Source organism: Physella acuta, unplaced genomic scaffold, assembly GCF_028476545.2.
Source record: "Physella acuta isolate Inbredline_101_S28 unplaced genomic scaffold, ASM2847654v3 ptg001526l, whole genome shotgun sequence".
Lineage (NCBI taxonomy): Eukaryota > Metazoa > Mollusca > Gastropoda > Physidae > Physella > Physella acuta.
The window spans coordinates 1-22,337 of NW_026733041.1; the positions used below are offsets into that span (position 1 = coordinate 1).

Consider the following 22,337-nt stretch of genomic DNA (forward strand, 5'->3'; position numbering starts at 1 on the left):
TCAAACCTTAAATTTCTCTCTAGAATACAGGTCGTAAAAAATGTTTAAAAACCTATTTATTATTGCACTGGATGTTTTGACTGTAGAGTTTAATGGACGTGTTTGATTGGTCACGTGTGTCAATTTTCCCTGATCAATAGCGTCATTAATGCGACTGGTGGGTGATTTCATTGGTTGTTACATGTAATATGGGGGGAGGGGGGAGTTAATGGGCTTTTGTTAGGGGGTGTGTGTAGCTTATGGGGGGGGGACGTTTTACGGGGATCATTAGAGGCTTGTGTTCATCAAGGTCAAGGACGATTTACTGTGGCTTTTATATTAGGGTAAGAGTTTCTTTCAGGCTTTTCTATATAGAAAATATATAATTTTACCAGTGTCCGCCCCACCTCCGGAAATTTTAGTCCGAAACCCCAACTCTCCCTTCGATAATTTCAAGCAAGTGCCCTTCCTTCCCCCCCCCCCCTCCCCCAGAGAAAAAAGTCTGGAAGAAACATTGACTAGGTTGAGGAGGAATTAAGGAGACTTTTCACCAAAGGCAGTGTGTGTGTGTTTGTGTAGGGATGCGGGTGTGGAGGTGGGTTAAAAAAATCATTGTATGTGATTTTTAATAAAAGTCTGGATATGACTTATGATTACTTCAAAGGCGGAGGATAACTTTGGGATAACTTTAGGATAACTTTAGGATAACATTAGGATAACTTTAGGATACCTTTAGGATAACTTTAGGATAACTTTAGGATAACTTTAGGATAAATTTAGGGTAACTTTAGGATAACTTTAGGATACCGTTAGGATAACTTTAGGGTAACTTTAGGATAACTTTAAGATAACTTTAGGATAACTTTAGGATAACTTTAAGATACCTTTAGGATAACTTTAGGATAACTTTAGGATAACTTTAGGATAACTTTAGGATAACTTTAGGATACCGTTATGATAACTTTAGGGTAACTTTAGGATAACTTTAAGATAACTTTAGGATAACTTTAGGATAACTTTAAGATAACTTTAGGATAACTTTAGGATAACTATAGGATACCTTTAGGATAACTTTAGGATAACTTTAAGATAACTTTAGGATAACTTTAGGATAACTATAGGATAACTTTAGGATAACTTTAGGATAACTTTAGGATAACTTTAGGATAACTTTAGGATAACTTTAGGATAACTTTAGGATAACTTTAGGATAACTTTAAGATAACTTTAGGATAACTATAGGATAATTTTAGGATAACTTTAGGATAACTTTAGGATAACTTTAGGATAACTTTAGGATAACTTTAGGATAACTTTAGGATAACCTTATTGCAACAGACTGAGCAAGGTGGGGTGGAGGCTAATGTGTGTCCATATTACTGCCGTTACTCACCCTAATCCTAAACCCTGACAATAATCCAAACCACATTCCTAACCTCACCCTAACCATATTTCTATTTCCAAACCCTAATATTGACCTCAGTTCTAACTAACTAAATCCTAATCCTAATCCTAACCTGCGCTGTTAATGCCATGTAAGTTTTTTTTTCTAGAACCAAAAAGTCATGTCACCTAATTTAAGGTTGGAAAAGAAAAAAACAACGGTTGGGCAACATAACTACCCTACACTAACTTTTATATACTGAGCCTTGATTACCTATCATAGTTTTAAATCAAACGTAACCATAACTTCAACCGTTTCAATAAAGTATCGCTACCAATAGTAATCGATTACGAATCATACCGCGCAATTGTATCTCACGCCCTAATCATCTATTCTGATCGCCTACCCGATTACCACCCCCCCCCCCCGGAGCGATACAACTGTAATCGACTACACCATCAACTCGATACCCGACAATCGTTTCATCAATCGCCGGCTTTTGTGTTCGCCGCCTCGTGCTCAGTTATTATTTACAGTCTAAAACAACTGCACCGACCAGGGTATCGATCTAACGGGGTATTCGATTACCTGTAATCGTGAACACGGGTTGTTCACGTTTCATGCGCGCCTGTATTTTTATGAACATTTCCGGCATGTAGGGTTATATCAGCGCCAAGCCTGCTATAGTATGCATAGATTTGATAAAAAGCTAATAATCAAAGTTAAGATAAATTTATTGGTATTTTAAGCGTGGTCGAATGGTAGAGCGATTGGCTGCCCAAAGGTATCGAGTTCAGATCTCGGTTTGGACTTGTAATTTTAAGACGTCCCTGAGTCCACCAATCTCAAATGGGCACCTGATTTACTTTGTGGAAAGTACAGGCGGCTGGGCATAGTGCTGACAACACCATTCCATGCATATGCCGAGGTTAAGACATATGAACTCTACTTCATCTGCGCAATGGCGTGTGGCAGTAGACAATCCCTTGTGTATGAGTCGCATTGTTGTGTATATTCCTTCAGCGCATTGCGCTGTGCGCAGGTGGCGGTAGCACGTCCCTTATGGGGAACTTTTTTTTAAAAAAAACCATCACCTAAATATTAAAAAAAATAAAGACAACGTTGGTTCTTTGAAAATGATCATGCTTTAAATGAAACAATGTATAAGCTAGTATCGCTACCTTGACCCTAATCTTGGCCCAAACCCAGCCCTAATCCTTATATTTTAATTTACACAGAAACGAAACACCTTCTTCACTTTTACGCTCATTCAGATATAAGACTATGGCTAAGGGGTGGTTTATCATATCGTTATATTGTGTTACATGTTGGTTGGGTTATAGTCAAAACTAATGAAACATAATACTGAGTTTGAATCATTTATTCAAATTTCGGATACCCTTTCTTCTGTTTAACATGGTTGAATGAACAAGTTGGTTTATAGCTATGCTTTTAACATGAAGATAGCGATCAGATAGCAATTCAGTGAAAATACTATAAAACTGTATACGAGAGAATTAAACTGACAGATCGAAACTTATATAACATTTAAACGCTTCCTTGTAGGTTGACTGTCGATTGTAGTAATGCGGATCCATTACACGCAGGCAGTTACATTACACAGAAAGCATGTCTTTACATTAGGATTACATTGGTAATGACATTTACACACACAACTTCTTTACACAAACGCTAATAGTTGTAGCTACATTTACGCATTCGTTTTTTTTCTGATGTTATATATACAGTTCATGTAGGCTACACAGAAAATATGTTTTAACAGCTAATATTGTTAGCCACATTGACACAGAAATCATTTCTTTACTTGGATGTTACATATTTAGATCTAGTAACTTGTATAGAAAAAACATGTCCTTGCTGATAATATTGTTATCTATATTTACACAGAAAGAGAAATCATTTCTTTACTTGGATGTTACATATTTAGATCTAGTAACTTGTATACAAAATACATGTCCTTGCTGATAATATTGTTATCTATATTTACACAGAAAGAGAAATCATTTCTTTACTTAGATGTTACATATTTAGATCTAGTAACTTGTATACAAAATACATGTCCTTGCTGATAATATTGTTATCTATATTTACACAGAAAGAGAAATCATTTCTTTACTTAGATGTTACATATTTAGATCTAGTAACTTGTATACAAAATACATGTCCTTGCTGATAATATTGTTATCTATATTTACGCAGAAAGAAAAATCATTTATTTTCTCTGATATTAAATAGGCCTACATAGTTACATTTACACAGAAAACATTGTCTAATGTTACATAGATTATAATATAAAGTAAATATACACAGAAAATATTTCTTTATGCTTGGGTAACTCGGTGAGATTGGGGCCCGTGATATCAATGCCCCTCCCCCCCCCCCCAGTGAAATCAATGCCCCCTCCCCCCCCCCCCCCCATGATATCAATGCCCCCCTTTCCACTTCAGTACACCTGAATAGACCGTATGAACGTGTATTTGTAAGGCCGACCATGATATCAATACCTGCCTGTTATAGTGTTAGGGTATAATCTGTGTATACTGTCGTCTGTTTAGTGTGGGGTAGGAACAGTGGTTAGGGCTAGTAAACATTTGAGTTACAGAATGGAATGCTAACGCCGGGTCAGAGGTCAAGAATGTAAACAAACCTACAGGATCTTGTACCAGGAAAAATCAAAGTTCGATTTTTTAAAGCGTTTATTGATTTGTTTTGTGATTGGGAAGTTAGAGAGAGACGATTTTTTTTTTTTTTTATTAATCAAGGCTAACGTAAAGATAGATTTGGGAAAAAGAAATGTGTACAATTGTTTCAAGAGCAGTGTTTCTTCCAGACTTTTTCTCCGGGGGGGGGGGGCACTTGAAATTTTATTGAGGCTAACTAAAATTTTCGGGGGGGGGGGGGGGGCGGGGGTGGGGCGGACACTGTTAAAAGCATATATTTTCTGTTTAACTTCCATTATGTTCGGAGGGAGGGGGAGGGGGGGGGGGGCGGTAGACTTTTGTAGATGCCTGGAAGAAACTCTGGTCGAGAGAAACATCACTTGGCTAAGGATCTATTTTTTTTTATTTTATTAAAATGAATGATATTACGAGCCTTATTTTCCTAGCTTTAAGAGAATCCTAATACTTTTTTTTCTTCTTCGTTCTTAATTTTAATATTGGGGTGGATTTCCTCCAACATAATTAAGTGTAAAGAGCCAATTTGGTATGCGTCATATCCCTCTTTGACTCCTACTCCAGCTTACCTTTTCTGGATTTGCTTCCATAGCCTTTGTCCATCCTTACAATAAACAAGAAGGCAGCAGTTGTTTTGGTGCTGAGGTTGTCTCTCACAGTGTTTCTTCCAGACTTTTTTCTCGGGGGGAGGGGGGGGGGCACTTGATATCTTCTACCCGGGGGGGGGGGGGGGAGGGGCGGACTAAATTTTCCGGGGAGTGGGGGGGGGGGGGAAGCGACACTGTTAAAAGTGTTTATTTTATAAATAAATTCCATTTCGTTCGAGGGGAGGGGGGCGTTGACACTAAATGGTGACATGTTTTTTTTATTTGGCGACATGTTATTTGACATTTGGTGACAAGTTTCTTGACAGTTGGTGACAAGTTTCTTGACATTTGGTGCCAAGTTTCTTGACATATGGTGTCAAGTTTCTTGACATTTGGTGACAAGTTTCTTGACATTTGGTGACAAGTTTCTTGACATTTGGTGGCAAGTTTCTTGACATTTGGTGACACGTTTCTTGACATTTGGTGACAAGTTTCTTGACGTTTAGTGACAAGTTTCTTGACATTTGGTGTCAAGTTTCTTGACATTTGGTGGCAAGTTTCTTGACATTTGATGACATGTGTGTTGTTTGTACCGAGCAGATGAAGCGAACCAGACACAGGAGGAGAGAGACCTACACGCCAAGTTGGCCCATCTCAACGCGGCCCTGGCCCAGGCCAACGCTGACGTCACAGAGGCCCTCCGTCTGGCCACTGAGACCCAGAGTACAGCGGTCAAGGCCAACTTAGCGGCGGAGAAGGCGAAGGAGGAGACACGGAGAATACAGGTGAGGGGGTGGAGGGAGGAGAATACAGGTGAGGGGGTGGAGGGAGGGGGAGAATACAGGTGTAGGGGAGGGGGAGGGGGAGAATACAGGTGTAGGGGAGGGGGAGGGGGAGAATACAGGTGAGGGGGTGGAGGGGGAGAATACAGGTGAGGGGGTGGAGGGCGAGAATACAGGTGAGGGGGTGGAGGGAGGAGAATACAGGTGAGGGGGTGGAGGGAGGAGAATACAGGTGAGGGGGTGGAGGGGGAGAATACAGGTGAGGGGCTGGAGGAGGAGAATACAGGTGAGGGGGTGGAGTAAGGAGAATACAGGTGAGGGGGTGGAGGGGGAGAATACAAGTGAGGGGTGGAGGGAGGGGGAGAATACGGGTGAGGGGGTGGAGGGATGGGGGGAGGCAGGGGTGGGAGCTGGTTTAGTGAGGGGAGTTTTGAGGAGAATTTGGGTAGTGTTGGATGGCGTGGGAGGCTGATAAGAGGTTGATGGTGGAGTGGGAATGTGGGTAGGTGTTAAGGACCAGAGTGGGTTTGGGTTTTATAGGGGTAAAATTGAGTGAGGTTGTGGATCAAACGGTTAATGGGCAGTTTATTCAGGAGAACCTTCTGAGTTAAGGGTAGGTTTAATAAGGTAATTTTAATTACAAGTTGAGGTAATGTAGATATAGAAAACCCAGTTGATCATATTTATACGGGGTAATCGACTGAGTCTACCTCGTTTATAGAAAAGTTATGAGAAGCGGTTAGTTTAAAATATAACCATATGTTATAAATTATATGGGGATTCATGTGAGTGAAGGTTAATGTAAACTAAATAAGTCTGTGTGTTGATGTTCTTGTATTTAAAGGAAGAAATAGAGAAGAGGGAAAAGGCTGAACAGAAACGAAAAGAAGAGGAAAGTAGAAGGAATGAAGAACAGAGACGACAGAAGGAGGAACAAGAAAGAAGGGTGAGATCATGTTACTATAACACATTCGTCAATAGTTTACATAATGAAATAAAATAATGACAATAATCATATAGATTACAAAAAAATATTTAAAAATTAAATTATTACAATTTTAATTTAAGGCTAGTTTTAGTATTATAGGTGGAATAATAATAATAATAATAATAATAATAATAATAATAATAATAATAATAATAATAATAATAATAATAATATTAATAATAATAATAATCATCATCATAATCATCATAATAATAATCATAATAATAAGAAGAAGAAGAAGAAGAAGAAGAAGAAGAAGAAGAAAAAGAAAAAGAATAATAATAATAATAATAATAATAAAATAATAATAATAATAATAATAATAATCATGGTTAGTGTTATTAATATTATAATACAATTATTTTGATAATGATGAAAATATTTTGTATTGTTGTTATTAACGTAACCACCAAACACAGAAGTCTTTTCTTGATGTAAACATTTATGAATTCGAGAATAAACATGTTACAATTTAATTATCTTCATAATATCCATTAATTAATCTACCTGATTATTCACTTAACCACGTTAACTTATTTTATTTATTAATCCCATCAGCTATACATTCGTCTTATCATATTAATTAAGCAAGTGATTAATTTCATTAGCTCCAAGAGGAAACGAAAAGAAAAGAAGAAGAGTGGAAGAGACGCGAGGCCCAGCAGGGAGATAAATCTTCACACACGTTCGATAGCTGGACGCCCATAGAGTTAGTGCCCTTTGTTTTGTATTTCACAACTGTAAAGTTAGGGCTCCTATGTTGTTGTTTTATCTACATTTTTAGCGGTTTTTTGCTATCATGACGAGTCAACGTGGTAAAGGTCATGGTACTAAACCAAAAGTCCCGAGATCGAACCTCGGGCAGCTGGGGACAGCCACTCTTCTAGGAGAGACAACTCCAAAATCAAACATCTGCTGCCTTGTTGTTTGTTCTTGGACAAAGGCTATGGAAGCAAATCCACACTCAAAAATAGCAGGCTGACAACAGATTCAACGACCCAATGAAGCATAACAAGTTGACACGTATACGTAATTGTATAGGAGGGTATCCCAATATACAATTTAGAACAAAGAAGAAAAAGTTTGCTATTATTACATAACAGTAACTGAGATAGATTGCTATGGTAGATTGCTGCCTTTAGCACTGTAGTGAAGACGGTGTAGTTTGTTGATATCTAGTCCCTTTTGGTTGTGTGTATATCAGGAGAATGTATTAGTTGGCTGAGTGTGTGTCTGTCTGTCTGTCTGTTTGTGTGTATGTGTGTGTGTCTGCATGTGTGTGTGTCTGTATGTTTAGGAGTATGTGTGTGTGTGTTTATGTGTGTATATATGTGTGTGTATATCAGAAGAATGTATTAGTTTAAGTGTGTGTGTGTCTGTCTGTAAGTTTGTGTGTATGTGTGTGTGTCTGCATGTGTGTGTGTCTGTGTCTGTGTGTGTGAGGAGCAGATAGCTGAAGTAGAGTGAATGTTTCTTATGACCCGACCTTGAACTCTGATCTTCTGCCACCCCCCCCCCCCCCGGCAGGTACGAGCACGTGAACGAGCACGGTGAAACGGAAGTGACGTGCATCGCTCGGGGTCAGCCGGGGTCAGTGGACAAGCACAGCTTCCAGTGTCACGTGGCCAGCGAGAAGGAGGCCCTGGTGACCTACTTGCCTAATGAGGAGCTAATTAGCAACGTCGTTGATTTGACCTCACCAAGCGGGGAAGAGGAACTAAAGGTATCTTGTCTCCCCTTGTTTTTTCCAGATCTTTTTATGTAATCATTACCTCCCCTGGTTTCTATACCTTCCATTGGAAATAAAACCTATACCTCTTTGCTATCTATACCTTTTCTTGTAACAGTGACCTCGTGTTATAAACCTTACCTCCCTTTTCATTCCTTACCTCAGTTTTCTTACCTCACCTTTCTTTACTCACCTCACATTTTATTTGTTACCTCCCCTATCATTTGTTACCTCCTCTTTCATTAATTACCTTTATTTAATTACCTCCCCTTTTTTGTTACTTCCCCTGGTAATCAATAACTCATTAACCTTACAAAACATGCTTATCTGTCAGCGTCTAGACGTCTGATTTAATGATCATTCTGATTGTGTGCCATTGTTAATTAACACTTCCGCTAAAACAATAACTGTCGGTTTAGCTGCTAACCCGGAGGTCTCGAGTTCAGATCCCGGTTCGGACTTGTTATTGTAGACGTCATTGAGTCCACCCAGCGCTGATGGGTACCTGACTTAAATTAGCGGAGCTAAAGGCGGCTGAGCATAGTGCTGTCCGCATAATTATTTCATATGTCAAGGTCAATTTAACCAAGGGTTTAAACCATTTATTCAATGGTTTAAAGAGAAAATTTAACTTTGACTTTAAAATACATCACTCACATTCCCAAATTACCTAGAAAAAGATTAAAATCATTAGGAAACAGTAATTCATTTTTAAGGGCAGATTAGCGGTAGAGCGCTAGACTAACCCAGAAAGTCCAGAGTTTGAATCCGGGTTCAAATTAATAGAACATCACAGAGTCCACCCAGCTCTCGTGGGTACATAACTCACAATAGAGAAAGTAAAGTTCGCTTTATATGCCGAGCTCAAAGAAACAGATAAACTCTACTTCACTTGGACCGTCAGGTTCGAAAGGGAGGGAACTTTAAATTACAAATTTGTTTCTACACATTAGAGGGTAGCGTAAAAATGTTAAGAAACTGTAATCGCTAGTTAAAGAGGACAAAAAAAAAAAGCTACACGACAACTAGTATTAAAGTTTTACAAGTGAATCATGTGTTTTTTTTTTAAATTGTGTACAGAGTCCAGTGTACGTGGCCATACCTCATGTACTGACCAGGACAAGCGCCCAGTCTAGGGAGGCGGTGGTCAAGGCGATGGTCGAAGGGGAATGGCGGGACCTTCCCACCCGTGACGTCACATTTGACTCACACAAGGTACTGTATTGAAGGTTGAAACAAATATTTAGCTGGACCGTTCTATTAAAAGGGCAGGGTAGTGTAGTTTACAGTGTTTCTTCCAGACTTTTTTCTCCGAGGGGGGGGGGGGACAATTGAAATTTTCGGGGGGCGGACTTAAAATTTCTGGGGGGCGGACACTGTTAAAAGTACATATTTTCTATACAAATTCCAAGAAACTCTGGTAGCATAGTAAAAATAGATTGTGTTTTCTGGTCACTGGTTTGTTAACCCTTGGAGGAATTGTTAATTAATGTGAGCGATTTGATAATTGAAAAGTTTTTAGTTCGGTTTCCGTGCTTAAAGGGTTAAGCTCCGGAGTTGAATTAAAAACAAAAATTAGCTATGTAAAGATTTAAGGAATAAAATTAATTCGGAAGAACAGCAGTCTTGAAAAAAATTGAAAAAATTGTGTCCTGATATGTTTTAAGTTATTTAACCACGGCTCATTAAAACCAGATTGCTTTTTATTTAAGTAAATTTTTTTTTCAAAGTAAAATTATTGCGCAATATACATCCATGAAGCTTGATTATAAAATTAATTAAGCTTTATAACCCTATTTACAATTAAGTCTTTCAGACTTACTTCTGTGTTTGCACTAAGGCTTTTTTCTCCGGGGGGGGGGGGGGGGAGGGCACTTGAAATTTTCGAGGGGGGGGGGCGGTAGACTTTCTTCGGGGGGGGGGGGTGTATATATTTCCTATATAAATTATATAAATTTCTTTCGGGGGGGGGGGGGGCGGTAGAATTTTTTCGGGGGGCTTCGATGCCTGGAAGAAACTCTGGGCTAGACGCGGACTTAATTTTCCTGGGGGATGGGGTGGACGGGACGATGACACTGGTTTAAGTATATATTTTACATATAAATTGTATTTCGTTCGGGGTCGGGGGGGGGGGGGGGAGTGGTGGCGTAAAAGCGCTTTTGAGAATGGGGGGAGGTAAGGTAAATTGTTTTCCCTCTTCCCTGAAAAGGCGCCTGAAATAAACTCTGTATCGAATGTTCTAGTGTTAACGTGATTGACATCGTTGTGATCTCCAGGATATCAAGTTTGCACAGGCGGAAGTACGTCATCTGACCACACTGATCGTCATGTCCAGATTCAAGCGGGATTACGTCACACTTGCCCCAAACAAAAGTCACAAGCTGACGTCATCGTTTGACCAGAGGATTACCTTGACCTTGGACAAGGACACGCTGACAAAGAAGGAGCATTTTCTCTTACAGGTGTGTTGGGTTACCTGGCTGGGATAGGTGGTGTGTGGGGTATATTGTGTGGGATAGGGTGTGTAAGGAATAGGGTGTGTGGGATAGGGTGTGTGGGATAGGGTGTGTGGGGTATAGGGTGTATGGGGTATAGGGTGTGTGGGATAGGGTGTGTGGGATAGGGTGTGTGGGATAGGGTGTGTGGGATAGGGGGTGTGTGGGATAGGGTGTGTGGGATATGGTGTGTGGGATAGGGTGTGTGTGGGATAGGGTGTGTGGGATAGGGTGTGTGGGATAGGGTGTGTGGGGTATGGTGTGTGGGGTATGCTGTGTGGGATAGGGTGTGTGGGATAGGGTGTGTGGGATAGGGTGTGTGGGATAGGGTGTGTGGGGTATGCTGTGTGGGGTATGCTGTGTGGGATAGGGTGTGTGGGATAGGGTGTGTGGGATAGGGTGTGTGGGATAGGGTGTGTGGGGTATGGTGTGTGGGGTATGCTATGTGGGATAGGGTGTGTGGGATAGGGTGTGTGGGGTATAGTGTGTGTGGGATAGGGTGTGTGTGAAATAGGGTGTGTGTGGGATAGGGTGTGTGGGATAGGTTGTGTGGGATAGGGTGTGTGGGATAGGGTGTGTGGGGTAGGGTGTGTGGGGTATGATGTGTGAGCTATATTGTGTGGGATAGGGTGTGTGGGATAGGGTGTGTGGGATAGGGTGTGTGGGGTATAGTGTGTGTGGGATAGGGTGTGTGTGAAATAGGGTGTGTGTGGGATAGGGTGTGTGGGATAGGGTGTGTGAATATGGTGTGTGGGATAGGGTGTGTGGGATATGGTGTGTGGGATATATTGTGTGGGATATGGTAGTCTACCCCACTCTGTTAAAAAATTGTACCTTGTAGGATTACCCCCACCCCCCTCATCCCGACTCCGATTAAAGATCCTGCCTACTTGACTGTTGAATAACTGTACCTACTAACATTACCCCCCCCCACCCCACCCCTCCCCCAGGTACAGCCCGTGGACACAGCCACAGTCCAAGAGTACAGGGCCCGAGAACCCAGCGGCAAGGGGCTCCTGACTAGCAGTTCCATCGTCTACACGCAGTGGGAGACAACCTCGTTTAAAAAACAGATTCAGGTGAGTTGTCTTCTCCTGGTAGCCTACGCCCAACGCAGTGGGAGACAACCTCGTTTAAAAAAAAGATTCAGGTGAGTTGTCTTCTCCTGGTAGCCTACGCCCAGTTTCATCAACGGGACAGAAGACGGTGTCGGTAGATCGTTTCATATTCAACTTTTTACATGAGTTAGTTAACCCTGATCAGCATTATGCAGAGGCGTAGCGACCCTTCCCGGCGCCCGGGGACAAACTTTCGATTTGCACACCCCCCCCCCCCCTCTCAAACTTTCGATTTGCACCCCCTCAAACTTTCAATTTGTTTTTCCAACCCATTTTGGCGCCCCCTAAGGTCGGCGCCCGGGGACATATATCCCCCCCTCTCTACGCCTCTGGCATTATGCCTAGCTTGTAAGGTGACTTTTCGGGAATCTATATCCGCTGAATTGACTCCAATGTAGGGTTTCTTTTAGACATTTTACCCTGGGAGGATGGGGGACAATGGGTTACATGAAACTTACAAACACTGTTGATGTTTTCAATTTAAAAAATTCCCGTATTTTTCCGATCTAGTCAAGGGGGATGTGGACATATACCCGGTCTGAACTCTGATTTATGAAGTGTAAAGGACTGTAAAGGAATGGCGTGGTCGGGTTGGTAAAGCTCATGGTGGCTGAAATTAAAGTCTTGAACAAGTGTGAGGCTCGATAGCTAGGGACGGCAACTCTTCTAGGAGAGACAACTCCACATTAAACAACTTCTGCTTTGTAGTTGGTTCTTGGATAGATAAAGGCTATTTAAGCTAATTAGAAATGAAAAGCAGGGTTAATATAGCGTATCAAGTTGAAAGGGGGGGGGGGGGGTCGGCGTGGTCAAGCTCATGGTTGTTAAACCGAAAAAGTCTCGAGTTCGAACCCTCGGGCAGATGAGGCTCGTTAGCTGGGGACAGCCACTCTTCTAGGAGAGACAACTCCTAAATCAAACAACTGCTGCCTTGTAGTTTGTTCTTGGTTGGACAAAGGCTATGGAAGCAAATCCAAAAAGAAAAGCAGGCTGAAATCGGAGTCAATGGCCTCAATGGCGCATAACCAGTTGACACGTATCCTTTATTGTGATGGAGGCGTGGTCGAGTCGGAAAAAGTTCATGGTTGACAAAATTCGAAAAAAGTCTCGAGTTCAAACGTTGTGGCAGATAAGGCTCGATCCCTCCCAACACTAAAAATTAAGAACGAAGAAGAATGAGAAGAAAAGCAGAAGTTGAAAGGTAATACTTTTAATTACGTTGGAGTATACCCCGTCCAGTTTTATTTATAATTTAGAACGAAGAAGAAGGAAAAGAAAACAAAAGTTTTTTTTTTTAATACGGACATATTGTGATTAGAAACTTATGAAACAATTTGCAAAGAAAGAAAATTAAATAACAACCATTGTCAATTAAACGTGTAGACAATGACAAATCCAAAAAAGTAATTCAATACTTTAATTTATACACCTGCTTTATTTCTTTATGAAGTGACAAAAAATACATTATTTTGTTATTTTATTCAAAGTGATGTGAACATATTAAAAATTTTATAAGTTGCCCAATTATTAGTCAAATGTACTTTATAAAATGGGAAAAATAAGAGGAATTTAAAAGATTCTTGACATTTTTGTCTGGACCCTCGCTATGACGCACCAATGTCAAGGCCGAGAACCGAACCTTCAACTTCCGGGTCGACAATCATGGCGGCCGCGACTAGCAAGCTAAGAGCTGGGCGAGGAGTGCCAGGAACGTGCTGAACGTGCTCATCTCTTCCTCCACCCTGCTCATAGGCTCGCACGTGCACATCAGCTGGTGCTGACCGTGTACACGCTGCGGGGCCACAAGCCGTCTGCTCGATGGTGAGGCTGCGTTGCCACGGGCGACGGCGGCAAGTTTGGGTTGGGGTTTCGTTGTTGTAGAGGGGGTGGTGTTGGAGTATCCTGAGGGGATGGAGAACAAATGCCCGATGTTGTTGAGGACTGACTCTCCCACTTTCGCCAATCCCGAGTCGCTGTCTTGGTTGGAGATTTTGTTGGAGATTTCCTTCGCCGTCTCGCTTTCTGCTCGCTCTAGCATTTTTTGCAGCGAGATGCTACGTCTGAACCGGGGGTTGTCACGTTCGCCGTGATCCGTGTCACGTCCTTCGTGATCCGCGTCACGTCCTACGTGATCCATGCCACGTCCGCCGCGATCCATGCCACGTCCGTGATGACGCCTGCTCCGACCGCCGTCTTGCTGTACTCTAAGTACCCTGGGGATTGTATCACTTCCGACGTGATCCGCGTCATTCACGTCACGCCTTGTGTCACGTCTGCTACGATCAGTGTCACGTCTGCCGGTAAGGATCCTGTACGGCGACCGCTCCGCTTCCGACTGGTTAATGGAGATGTTGAAATTCTCTGTTCGCGGTTCTTTGCTCTTTGTTCTGGCGGGGGTCAAGTTCTTTTGCGAAGCCTTGCCGGCATTTTCCGGTCGGCGTTTCCCGTGTGGAGATTCAGAGTCCCAAAAGCGTATGTGGGCTGCCTTAAACAGTGGCACCATTTCACTGTAATAGAGTTTGGATTAGCTTAAGTTAGGTTTAGCTGAAGGCTATTCTTTTCTTGTTATCATTCTCGGTTTAAATTACAAAGGAAATAGAGGTTTATCGCTTGGTTGTGTTCTGATATTTTATGTAGTGTAAAATGGGTCAAGGCTGCGTTAGACAGACGTAGATGTGTATAAAGGTCGTTGCTAGGTAGGGTTAGACAGTCATAAAACACTAGGTCAAGGTCGTTTCTAGGCAGGTTTAGACACTTGTGTTAAATAGGTTAAGGCTGTTGCTAGGCAGCTTGAGGCAGTAGGTCAAGTCAGGTGCCAGGTGGCACTCGAAAGTCATAAAAGTGGGTCACGGTCATGGTAGGCAGCTTAAGCCAGTCTTCTAAGTGGGTCAAAGCTGTTGCCAGTCAGGACTATGCTGTCGTACAAGTGGGTCAAGGTCGTTGCTAGGCTCTCGTACAAGTGAGGCAAGGTCGTTGCTAGACGGTCGTACAAGTGTGTCAAGGTCGATGCTATGTGGTCGTACACGTGGGTCAAGGTCGTTGATGGCAGTCCTACAAGTGGGTCAAGGTCGTTGTTGGACAGTCGTTCAAGTGGGTCAAGGCCGTTGCTAGGCGACGCTACCTCGGGTCGTCAGCGCTGCGGACGTAGATGGTGAGGACCTCCTCATGGTTGCAGCAGTACGTGTCGCCGTTGACCCAGCGCTGGGTCAGTGACCCCACGCACCGGTCGTTCATCCGGCAGGCGGGATGTTGGTCTGAAAATAACACACACAAATGTTTACAATGGACGGCGTGGTCGAGCGGTAGAGCGGTTGTTTGTTAACCCGAAAGTCTTGGGTTCGGATCCCGGGCTCGAGTCCGCAGGCCGTACCTGAGTCCACCCAGCTCTAATAGGTACCTGGCTCACGTTAGGGAAAGAAAAGGTGGTTGGCATAGTGTCGGGTACACTATCTCTTCGTTTTCCCAAATTAATGGAACAGGTGAACTCAACTTCATCTGCCTATGTTTTCCTTTATTAAGTCGTGCGTCCAAAAATAACATTACACTGTTTGGATGTCTGACATCCACCTCCCCCCACCCCCACCCCAACTCGTATATCGTTACATTCTGTCCACAATTGGTTACATACAATATTGTGACGTCACACTTTCTCAAAATTAGGTCTTTGTGAACCAGTTTACAAAGTTTAATTAAAGTTAGAACTGATATCCTCAATTCATCTATAGGTAAAATCTCCAAACACAAAAAAACATCTAGTATTAGTATACCATCATAGTTCCGTCAATATCTAAAAATCTTTTTGAAAATATAACACTATGGCTATAACTTAACTGTCATAGTTTCGTCGATACCTAAGAATCTAATAAAACATAACGGTTTAACTACACCATCATAATTCGGCTGATATCTAAAAATATAAGAACACAACACATAATGGTTGTAACTATACCATCATAATTCGGCTGATACCTAATATTATAAGAAAATATAACATGATACTTGAAAACAACATCACAGTTGTAACTATACTATCATAATTCGGTTGATATCTATAAATCTAAGAAAACATAATAGTTGTAACTTTATTATCATAATTCGGCTATCTAAAAATCTAAGAAAACATAACAGTTTTAACTATACTATCATGATTCAGTTATCTAAAAATCTAAGAAAATATAATAGTTGTAATTAAACTATCATAATTCAGCTGTAGTAATCTAAATTTCTAGGAAAACATAACAATTGTAAGTATACCATCTAAATTTGGATATCTAAAAATCTAAAAAAATATGACATAACGGTTGTAGCTATACCATCATAATTTGGTTAATATCTAAAATTCTAAAAAAAAAACACGACATAACGGTTGTAGCTATCTTAAGGTCGTTGAACTTACCCTCCGGTGTGTCCAGGTTTTTTCTTGCAGTGACCAGCTTGGCCAGACAGACCAACCACGTGACCGTCACAAGCATTCTGGTCTCTGGGAATTGTCAAGTTTTAAAAATATGTTTGATTTAGTTCAATATGTCGATTATGTTTTCAATTATCTTAAGGGGGAATATCACCGTGAAAACAAAAAATGAACAAAAATAAGTCGCCAAAACGTTTTTAAAAATATGTATTTACCCTTAAAAAAAGTTAATTTTTTAAATTTTTAAATGTAGTTTTCCAAAATATAAATCGAGGTGTGACGTCATTTTAGGGGGGGGGGGTTGGCTTTTTGTGACGACGTGTGAGGGACGGGGAGGGGGGAGGTAAAAATCGTCCAAAAAGCGTGACGTCATTTATGGATGACCCCTGTGTTCCTCATGAACTCAACTGATAGCTGAGATGTCCATGTTCTTATTGGCAGCGATGTCTTTGTTGATTCTTTGCTCTCCACATCTAAGCCACTTAAAGCTGTTACGTTAGAGCTAGACCTTGATCCTATTAAGCGGCTTGATAGACGAAAATGTTGAAAAATCTTCGACGACAAATTAGTTGCCCTTTTTTTACTGTTGTATTTAACATTAATTAAAAAAAAAAATTTTAAATACTTTTATTTGCAATTAAAACAAGTACATATGCTGTGCTTGGGTCAGTTTCGGAGAAATCAATCAATGTAAAGTTGTTGTTGTTGTTGTTGTTGTTGTTGTTGTTGTTGTTTTTGTTTTTGTTGTTTGGGGTTTATAGTCCGCTTTCAATCTCAAGATTATATCGCAGGCTGTATTTTTGATAGTTGATTTGTTGTTTTTGTTTATGTTCAATTTAACTTCATTTGGTTTCCTTTCAATTTTGGATTTGGTTTTTTATTGTGCGAGTTCTGAATTGTGTTGATTGGTGATGTTTATTTTATCTGTAAACTGTACAACTTGTTAGATTGATTCTTCTGTTTAGTGGACATATTTTTTGACCAGGCTATGTAGAGTGGATGGGGCGTCCATAGCCAGTAATGTTGCAGTTGTTACTGTTATGTTTTTGTTTGTTTGGATGTAGTTGAGGAGTTCTTTTCTTTGATTGTCATATTCCTTGCAGTGCAGAGGCGTTGCGACCCTTCCCGGCGCCCGGGGACAAACTGTTCGATTTGCACCCCCCCCCTCAAGATTTCGATTTGCACCCCCCCCCCTCAAACTTTCGCTTTGCACCCCCCTCAACCTTTCAATTTATTTTTCCAACCCATTTTGGCGCCCCCTAAGGTCGGCGCCCGGGGACATATGTCCCCCCCCGCCCCCCCCCCCCCCCTTCGCTACGCTATTGTTGCAGTGTATGAGGTAATGGCCTATTGTGTTTTTTTTCTGTGCATGTGTGGCACCATTTCTTAGTGTGCAGGAAGGCGTCTGATCCTAAACGCTGCCTTGTTAGTTTTTAGCGCAATTTCCATTCTGGAGAATTGCGTTTATTAACGCGTCATTTCTGGATGGATGGATGGATGGATGAATGTATGGATGAATGTGTGTCCGGGCTTTAAGTCGTATCTCCTCCTCAACGAAGCAATATCGATGACTAGTTCCAAAAGCAATTATGTTAAGCAAGTTACAAGAATGAGCATAGGCCATAAAAATTCCGGGTTTCTTTCATGTATTTCCCGGAAAAGCCAAAAAACCTCGAAAAAAAGCAGTTTTTTGCCCATATCTCGTCAACCAGACCACTTAGCGACTTGAAACATGTACCAATCGATTCCTGCCATAATTTAGAGCAATATTGCCGAAGAAAGTTTTCAAAAATATCCTCTCGTTTGGTCACAAATTTTAAAATTACAAAAACACCTACAAACCGATTGTTCTTCTAGCTTGAACGCATCCCAGCATTATACGTCAGAGCTATTTTTAGATAACATAAGGAAATTGCGCATAAATGTCACTAGACTTTTTTAATTAACTTGTTTATTAACGGGTGGCCTTTGGTCTGCTGTTATCTGCAGTCTCCCGTCAGGTGGACGCAGTATTGAGTGGGCGTGCCTACCCCTTAGAACTGGCATTCCACTTTTTAACCCATCCTTCATTTATTTGTTCCTTTATTGCAGCCTTCACTTCGGAGGAATCAATTTCTGTCTCAACAAATGCTCTGGATTCCACTCCCTTTTTTGCTGCTTTGTCGGCATTCTCGTTTCCTTGTATGCCGATATGGGAGGGAATCCAGATCATCTGAACCGATCGTCCCCTTTGTTTCATCTCGGTACATTTGTGTAGAATCTCTTCTACGATGTAGTCTCTGCAGTATTCTCCCCCTTTTATGGCCTGCAATGCTGATAGGGAGTGGGTTAGGATGCTGATACTCGTAACAGGGGTTGTTGGAGTCAGAGGCGTAGCGAAGGGGGGGGGGCAGGGGGGGGGGGGGGGCAAGGGGGTATATATGTCCCCGGGCGCCGACCTTAGGGGGCGCCAAAATGGGTTGGAAAAACAAATTAAAATCTCATTTGAGATGCAGTTTGTCATTATAAATATAAAAAATATATATGGGGGGGGGGGTACAAATGGAAAGTTTGCGGGGGAGGGGGCGGGTGCAAATTGAAAATTGAAGGTTTGTTCCAGAGGGGGGCGCCAAATTGAAAGTTTGTCCCCGGGCGCCGGGAAGGGTCGCTACGCCTCTGGTTGGAGTATACTCGAAGGCCATAAGGATGGCCGTTAGTTCGGCTGTGGAGATGGAGGCGCCGTCGGTTATTCTAAGGCTTTTGGAGTAGTTGAGTTGGGGCATGTGGAAATTTTTTATTTTTTTTTTCTTATTTTTTTTAAAAATACTTTTATTTGAAATTAAAACTAGTACACCAACATCACATTTTTTACATAATTTCGAACATCAAATGAAAACGAAAGGTTTTGCAAATGTAATTAATGAATATTTACATGATGTCATGTATATGATTATAAAAAAAATTGGAAAAGGATGACAGTAAAAGGAGTGAAGGTCAAATGAAAGTGTCAGAAGTCTGGGTGGGGAGTGGAAAGGACATTTCTCAGAGAGGGTCAATGGGACAGTGAAGCATTTTCTATGTAGGGAAACAAATTAAGTTGACTAGTTGAAAGAGTGTTTATTTATATACTGGTCGCGTTGAGTTTTCAAAAGGTTGCTGTGTGAAAGATTAGGGGAAAGAAACAAGATTTAGAACTTTAAATAAGTTCTGGATATTGATGTTGAGGTGGGTGGTGGGGTCGTTGGAACAGTTAAAGGGAATGTGGGGTTATCATGTCTGAGGGTAAAGTGGGCAGAGGGGGAGGGGGGTGGATATGTCTGGCGTGGAGAGGGTGTCTGTGTGTGTTAAAGGCAAGCTTCAAATTATGTGCTGTGTGATCTAACTACAGAAGTGTTACTATTTATAGTGTGTGTGGGTGGGGGGGGGGGGAGGGTTTGACGAACAGATTGCTGTGTGAGCGCTTAACCGGGAGGGTGAAAGGTTGGTATGTTCAAGTCGGTGTTTATGTTTATTTGAATGATTAGTACCGACAGGTTAGGGGTGGGTAGGCGTGTAGCTGTTACGGGGTGTGGGGATAGAGTGGAGTTTTAAAGGTCAAAAATTGGTTACCAGTGTTTTCATAGAAGAGTTAGTAAAGTTAACCAAACAACTGTAAGTATTAATTTGGTGATAAAAATGCGAATTCAAAAGGAGTAGGGGTCATTGGGGTCATTTTGTACGTTGTGGACCAAAGTACCTTACTACGTATATTTTTTTTTTTTTTTTTTTTTTTTTTTTTTTACCTTACTACGTATATGATATTAGTAAAATAGAATGTGGAAACTATTTAGAAATAGCTTTAACTAGATTTATTATTTTACTGGAAACTATTTAGAAATAGCTATAACTAGAATTTTTAAAGCTATTATTTTACTGGAAACTATTTAGAAATAGCTTTAACTAGATTTATTATTTTACTGAAAACTATTGGGAACAGTGTAATCCAATGTATGTAAAATATTAAGCATTTTAGATATTGATATGAAAAATGTTTCTAAAAATAATTTATAAAAAGGTAACGAATGTACAAGATATGCATTACAAAGTTTTTAAAACATATTTTCAGTTATTTATAAAATCAAATTTAATGCTGTTTTATAACAGTAAAATCATAATTACCAATGTAAAAATGTCACGAGTGTATATCTCGCAACTTTATTTTGGTAAAATTTTTTGATTATTTCCCCTAGTCTCACTAATACTGTCCGTTTAAAAGTGTACTAATACACTGAATATGGTACGGTTGTTTAAGTAAGTAAAGTATGAGTACACTTTCGAACTAAACAGTCCATGGGCAAGGAGAAACAGAGTTCACCTGTTTATTTAGGAATAGTATGGTCAGCATTTTGCTCAGCCGTCTATACTTTCCTTAACATAAGTCATGGACGCATGAGAGCTGGGTAGAACATCTTACAGACTCGAGCCCTGGGATCCGAACTCAAGACTTTCGTGTTAGCAATCGAATGCTCTACTACTTGACCACGTCGTTCCACAACTCTGTTTCTGTACCGTCGTGTAGTAAGGATAGTGTAGTCAACACTACGCCCAACCGCCTTTACTCCTTATACTAACTTAAACACGGGATCCGAACTTAAGACGTATGTGTTAGAAGTTGAACGATCTACCAATTCGACCCCCTCCCTTGTCTCTTTGATAGTTCTAAGTTTCTTCCGCTAATGCCGCTAGTTCTTAGTATCATTTCTCTAATGAATCAGGTACCAATCCAAAATAGACATACAACATGTCTTACTTTAGAAGCGAACTAGCTACTCTATAGTCAGTAGGCTACTCGCGACCTAAGTATCCACCAGATCTATCAATGGATACACTAGGGGTCATACGGAACTTAACTGGATACTTTTGGGTTAGCACTCGTGCGCTCTACCGCCCAACCACACTACTTACTACATGTTACAGCCATCAATAACATAACACGATAAAAATCTATACGTGTATGTTTTTTAATTCATAAAACTCACCCAATACGCTGATAGTTCATAAACGACAAAAATATATATGTGTATGTATTTTAAATCATAAAACTTACCCAATACGCTCAGAGTTTCTTCCAGGCATCTCTTCGGGGGGGGGGGGGGGGGCTTTGCTACCGCCCCCCCCCCCCGAACGAAATGAAATGTATATAATTTATATAGAAAATATATACTTTTAACAGAGTCCGCCCCCCCCCCCGAAGAAAGACTACCGCCCTCCCCCCCCCCCCCCCCCCCCCCCCACCGAAAATTTCAAGTGCCCCCCCAGGAGAAAAAAGTCTGGAAGAAACACTGAATACGCTGATAGTTCATAAACGACAAAAATCTATACGTGTATGTATTTTAAATCATAAAACTCACCAAGTACGCTGATAGTTCAAATCTTAGCTGGACAACAGGATGATTTGATTTCGTACACAAGTAGTTAAGTCTCTGTGACCTTCATACAAAGCTCTCAATAACGATACATTTGTCGGACCGTTTGTTTACTTAATCAAGTCGTTAATTAGACTTGGCATAACACGGTGTGAATTTAGAAAAAAAGTGAACGTTACTGTAAGCACTGTGATATTTAGAGCACAATACGTTTATAAGTACGAGGCAGGTTGGTTGGAGCGTGCCGGTATCAGCAAAAGGTTCAAGGTTCGAATACAAGTCATGATAGATACGATAGAGATAAATTGACACACTTTTTAGGACTTTTTCTAAATTTTTAGGACATGTCAGGACTACGGCTAGTATTTGAGGACTTTGTCGTATTGCTTATGTTTGTATACAATTAATGTCATGACATTGGCTTGATTTTAAGGACATAACAGGACTGTGTCTATATCATTATAAAGTACAAGAAATTTGTCTTGTTTTAGGTAATGTCTGAAGTATCTAGGCTTTTAGCGCTCACGACTTTTTAAAAATTAGTTTATAACTGGTTAGAGATCATGCTAGGACACAGAGGCGTAGCGAGGGGGGGGGGTGGTGGCGGGGGGGGGGACATATGTCCCCGGGCGCCGACCTTAGGGGGGCGCCAAATTAAAAATTTGAGGGGGAGGGGGTGCAAATAAAAGTTCGAGGGGGGTGCACATTGAAAGTTCGAGGGGGAGGGGGTGGAAATCGAAAGTTTGTCCCCGGGCGCCGGGAAGGGTCGCTACGCCTCTGCTAG

At 41.1% G+C, this 22,337-nt stretch overlaps 2 protein-coding genes across 3 annotated transcripts in view; one reads left to right on the forward strand and one right to left on the reverse strand.

Annotated features, from left to right (window-relative positions):
* Positions 1–5,252: 5,252 nt before the first annotated feature.
* LOC131928609 (death domain-containing protein 1) overlaps positions 5,253–22,337 on the forward strand; it is a gene marked incomplete at its 5' end in the record, with an annotated part of 28,354 nt that continues 11,269 nt past the window's right edge. For both annotated transcript variants that reach the window (XM_059284681.1, XM_059284680.1), the window contains 7 exon segments: positions 5,253–5,431; positions 6,273–6,374; positions 7,025–7,125; positions 7,944–8,139; positions 9,226–9,360; positions 10,422–10,607; positions 11,591–11,719. In XM_059284681.1, coding sequence (XP_059140664.1) covers positions 5,253–5,431; positions 6,273–6,374; positions 7,025–7,125; positions 7,944–8,139; positions 9,226–9,360; positions 10,422–10,607; positions 11,591–11,719 — 1,028 coding nt within the window.
* LOC131928610 (uncharacterized) lies at positions 13,174–21,679 on the reverse strand. The gene is made up of 4 exons (XM_059284683.1): positions 21,539–21,679; positions 16,155–16,238; positions 14,880–15,012; positions 13,174–14,265 (listed from the first exon to the last, which is right to left on the reverse strand). Exons 2-4 carry the CDS (start codon positions 16,228–16,230, stop codon positions 13,434–13,436), a joined length of 1,041 nt encoding a protein of 346 aa, XP_059140666.1. The 5' UTR covers positions 16,231–16,238; positions 21,539–21,679; the 3' UTR covers positions 13,174–13,433.

Excerpts from the sequence above, each read along its gene's own strand:
- LOC131928610 (XM_059284683.1), bottom strand. The coding sequence starts at position 16,230 with ATGCTTGTGACGGTCACGTGGTTGGTCTGTCTGGCCAAGCTGGTCACT. Across the intron at positions 15,013-16,154 it reads AAACCTGGACACACCGGAGG|ACCAACATCCCGCCTGCCGG; the intron begins GTAAGTTCAACG and ends TGTTATTTTCAG. Across the intron at positions 14,266-14,879 it reads CGCAGCGCTGACGACCCGAG|TGAAATGGTGCCACTGTTTA; the intron begins GTAGCGTCGCCT and ends ACTCTATTACAG.